We start from the raw sequence: 4,910 nt of genomic DNA, 5'->3' as shown, positions 1-4,910 counted from the left end.
TTGATGTTACTCTTCCCCTCTCACATCATATTGTTTGGCATGAAACAATATAACTTTAGATTAAAAATATAAAGAGATATACTCTCATTTCCTTTAATAAATATTAATTTTTATAAGATTACCTTTTTCTATAAATAAATTAATAGTGAGGTCTACATATTTATAAAGTAATAAATTCATAGTGCATCAACTAATCACTCTAGGCATTGTTTTTTTTTTTCAACATGACACTCATAGAGGAGTAATAACGAGAAACAATAGCCGAAACCCAAGTACCCTGAGATGAGAGGCAGTACAAACACATAAGATTGGAGAGTATTTACTCAATTGTTTTATGTAGAAAATTATGAAGATTAACAAAGGTATTTAGAAATAGCCTCCTAAATAAAGTAGTACTTACAGCATTGTTAGCTTATACATAATTTTTTAAAACAGGGGTCCCCAAACTTTTTACACAGGAGGCCAGTTCACTGTCCCTCAGATCGTTGGAGGGCTGGACTATAAAAAAAAAACTATGAAAAAATCTCTATGTACACTGCACATATCTTATTTTAAAGTAACAACAACAACAACAACAAAAAACGGGAACAAATACAATATTTAAAATAAAGAACAAGTAAATTTAAATCAACAAACTGACCAGTATTTCAATGGGAACTATGGGCCTGCTTTTGGCTAATGAGATGATCAATGTTCTCCTCTCACTGACCACCAATGAAAGAGGTGCCCCTTCCAGAAGTGCGGCGGGGGCCGGATAAATGGCCTCAGGGGGCTGCATACAGCCCCCGGGCTGTAGTTTGGGGGGCCTCTGTTTTAAAATATAGACTTAATATACTTTATCATTAAACACTGTTTTAATATTCTTTCTCTACTTAAGGGTTCAAATGAAATAAAATATTTTCTGGGATAGCTTTCCTTTATCAGGTACATGGCTAATCTAGAAGTCTAAATGTTTTGGGTAAGTTAACTTCCAAAAAGGATTATGGTTTTTCCTTATTGAAAATACCCAACATGGTTAAGTGCACTATATAAATATTACTTCATTAATTGATTATTACATTGGTTAACCCAATTCTGATTTGATACCCCAGAAATATAGTCTGGTCACCTCTTTATATTCAAAGTTATACAATAGATTTTGGGGTACACTGACTGATCAAAAACTATCAGAAAACAGAACAAAACCTAATTTAAAAAAAATTTTAATGATGTAAGAAACTTTCACAAACATAGTCCATTGAATGCATATTAATGGCACAATGCAGTACATTTAATATACGTTCTAAAGAAGAGTGATAATTAAAGAGAAAGGAAAACTTTTATAGAATCTATTAAGGTTATCAAATAGTAATCAGAATAAAAGCATATTAAATGATGGTATTGTGTGCCTTTCATGCAAAAGTAATATAAATGATATATATTGGAATAAAAACCATTTCAATCATATATTAGCGTTCAAAATATAAACTCACCAGTAGTATCTATTTCTTCATTCAAATGATATTAGGAAAGAATTAGGCAGTTTTATTTTAAATAAACTTGTCAGTTTAAATTTGTTAACTTAGCCATAAAAAGGTTTTTAGCTATCTGCAACTAGAGTTCTTTAAGATGAACTGCATTTTGACCCAGCTATCCCACTTTTAGGAATATACCCCAAGGACACCATAGAACAGTTCCAGAAGGAGAAATGCACCCCTATGTTTATAGCAGCATTGTTCACAATAGTGAAGATCTGGAAACAGCCCAAGTGTCTGTCAGAGGATGAGTGGATTAAAAAGCTTTGGTACATATATACTATGGAATACTACTCAGCCATAAGAAATTATGAGATCGGATCATTTACAATAACATGGATGGACCTTGATAACATTATACGGAGTGAAATAAGTAAATCAGAAAAAAACTAAGAGCTATATGAACCCATGCATAGATGGGACATAAAAATGAGACTCAGAGACATGGACAAGAATGTGATGGTAACAGGGAGTGGGGTGGAGGGGTGGGGAGGGGGCGAGGAAGAAGAGGGAGGGAGTGGGGGGAGGGGAGGGGCACAAAGAAAACCAGATAGAAGGTGATGGAGGACGATTTGACTTTGAGTGAGGGGTATGCAGCATAATCAAAGGTCAAAATAATCTGGAGATGTTTTCTCGGAACATATGTACCCTGATTTATCAATGTCACTTCATTAAAATTAATAAAAATAAGATTAAAAAAAAGATGAAATGATCCATTATAATCAAACACATTCAGGAATCAAAAAGGAAGACACAAAATAGGAAAGATGGACTTACTTTTCTTATACATATTTTATTGCTCAGCTTTCACTTAATTAATTATTGTTAACTCATTTCCCCCCTGAATCCCAGAAAAGTTGCTTTCAATCTAGCTACCTGCATACTCTTCAGCAAAGTTAGTAACAGATTTTGTGTTAACCACATGACTGCAAGACCTTTAGTTTATTTTATAATTCCTCAATCCTACTTCCTTTTTATTTCCAGGATTGCTTATAAACCTACAAGTCCTCCAACTTACCTTTTTATTATTCTACACAATGGCAGCCTATCTTACCGATCTCTTCACTTACTTACAGAGGTCTAAAGTTACATTAATTTATAAGAGCAGTATACATTTGTCAGAAACCTCCTTAAGGCAGCCTTCACGTCCTTATTCCTCAGACTATAGATCATGGGGTTCAGCATTGGGATCACGAGTGTATAGAACACAGAGGCCATCTTATCAGTGTCCAGTGAATGGTGAGTTCCAGGCTGCAAATACATGAAGAGTAGTGTCCCATAGAAAACTGTGACTGCCACCAGATGTGAAGCACAGGTGGAGAAGGTTTTTCTCCTTCCTTCTGATGAGCGTATCCTTAAAATGGACAGAACAATGTTGAAATAAGATACTAGAACTATAGCCATGGAACAAATCAAATTTGTAGCTGCAGATACAAATATTACCGTTTCTGGAAAGTAAGTGTTGGAGCAAGACAATGCTAACAGAGGGACAGAATCACAGTAGAAATGATTGATTACATTGGAAGAGCAGTAAGACATAGAGAACACAGAAAATGAAGTCACAGTAGCTGTGGAAAAGCTGTAGAGGTAAGTGAGGGATACAAGCAGAAGGCAGATCTGGCGAGATAAAATCAACTTGTACTGCAGAGGGTTACAAATGGCCACATAGTGGTCATAGGCCATCACAGCCAACATGGAAACCTCAGCGACAATGAAAACCAAAAACCCTCCCAGTTGGGTGGCACATTCATAGTAGGAGATGGTTTTGTTCATTACTAAAAAATTGCTCAGCATCTTGGGCACAATGACAGTAGAGGTGCCAAGATTGATAATAGCCAGATGTCGGAGGAAAAAATACATGGGGGTTTGAAGTCGAGAGTCCACACTGGTGAGGGTGATGATGCTGAGGTTCCCAGCCACGGTCAGCCCATAGATGACCAGGAAAACAAAGAAGAGTGGAATCTGGAGCTCTGCAGCGTCTGAGACACCTGTGAGAATAAACTCAGTGACCCTGGTGAAATTTGCAGAAGCCATGGAAGGGTTTGAGAATTCATCTGTTTGGAGGAGAAGCAAAGGAGAAGTGGTCAGAAAGTTTGAGAAGCTATTTTCTGGGACCATCATTGATGACAAGGGCAATTCCTCTGGGAAGATTACCTGGAATCATGTTATTAATCTAACTCAGTTATGAAACTCAAGGTTCTAGGTGTAATAATGAATTTCCAATCATTTGAGACAGAAAAAACAGCAACAATGGTAATTTAAGAGGATGATTCCGCATCATGAATTTTGAGAATTTATGGTCTTACAATTTTATTAAATTATGAGCATGTTTTTAGTTTGCAAACAAACATTTGAAGCCAAGATTCATCTTCTGTCTCTTGAACTGAGTGAGAGAAAGGCTTAAAAAATTGTGTATCTCCAAATAATTGAATTGTCTTATAACTTCGCTACGCTAGACTTCTTGCTTTTATTTTCAAGATAGATGATTCTAGTCACTATTCTGCCCCATTTTATTCAATCTTCTGTAGCTCCTATTAGCACACAGAACTTGCTTATTCTACCATTCACATCTGTTAACTGTTTTTTCTCATTTTTACTTTATTGACTACACAATAAATGGAGATATGTCCATGGACTTATTCTTCAGCATACTGATTTTATTTTCTCCTTAAAATAATTATCTCTATATAAAAATAAATTAAGTGAAAATAAAAATATAAATCTATTCCACAGTGACAATGTAAGAAAATAGAAAAAAACCCCACACAAATTGACATCTAATATGTCTTTGTTTCTTTTAGAGTTATTTTGATGTCTGTTTCTTACATTAAAATAATTTTTCCCCTTGCTTTTTTGAATCATCTTCTTATTTATTTAGTTAGTTAGGCAGTTACAATAACACTGTCATGGATGACTGTGTCCTTCTGGGTCTTTACATCATGATTTTCTTAGATCAGCAGGTAGGCAATGACAGTCACTAAAACTTTTTATTTTTATTGGATTTATTGGAGTGATGTTGGTTAATACACTGATGCAGGGTTCCGGTGCACAGTTCTAGGATACATCATCTGTACACTGCACTGTGTGTTCCCCACCTTAACTCAAGTTTCTCCCCACCCCCATTTAACACCCTTTACCTTCTCCTACCCCCCACCTTCTTTCTCTTTTAAAGCCATCATGTTGTTGTCTGTGACTATGCGTTTTTTTCCTCAAAAAGTAAAATTGAAGCTCTTTGAGTACTTAAGATAGATATTCTGAGCCTTTAAAATAATTGAAATATGCTTTAGCCTCATTTTCAATATATTTCACAATCAGATCCATACCACTTTTACAGTCACATCAACTTACTAGGAACGCATTGAGGATAAATGCAGAGGCAGATTAAGGTTGGTTGAA

General features: G+C 35.4%; 1 protein-coding gene across 1 annotated transcript; it reads right to left on the bottom strand.

Moving 5' to 3' along the window:
* Positions 1–2,476: 2,476 nt before the first annotated feature.
* Positions 2,477–3,548, bottom strand: LOC136320798 (olfactory receptor 8J1-like). The gene has a single exon (XM_066253949.1). It carries the CDS (start codon positions 3,546–3,548, stop codon positions 2,601–2,603), a length of 948 nt encoding a protein of 315 aa, XP_066110046.1. The 3' UTR covers positions 2,477–2,600.
* Positions 3,549–4,910: the final 1,362 nt, after the last annotated feature.

The sequence above is a fragment of the Saccopteryx bilineata genome, chromosome 1 (assembly GCF_036850765.1).
Source record: "Saccopteryx bilineata isolate mSacBil1 chromosome 1, mSacBil1_pri_phased_curated, whole genome shotgun sequence".
NCBI lineage: Eukaryota > Metazoa > Chordata > Mammalia > Chiroptera > Emballonuridae > Saccopteryx > Saccopteryx bilineata.
The sequence above is the reverse complement of the archived record's forward strand: the minus strand, read 5'-3'. Positions and strand labels throughout refer to the sequence as shown.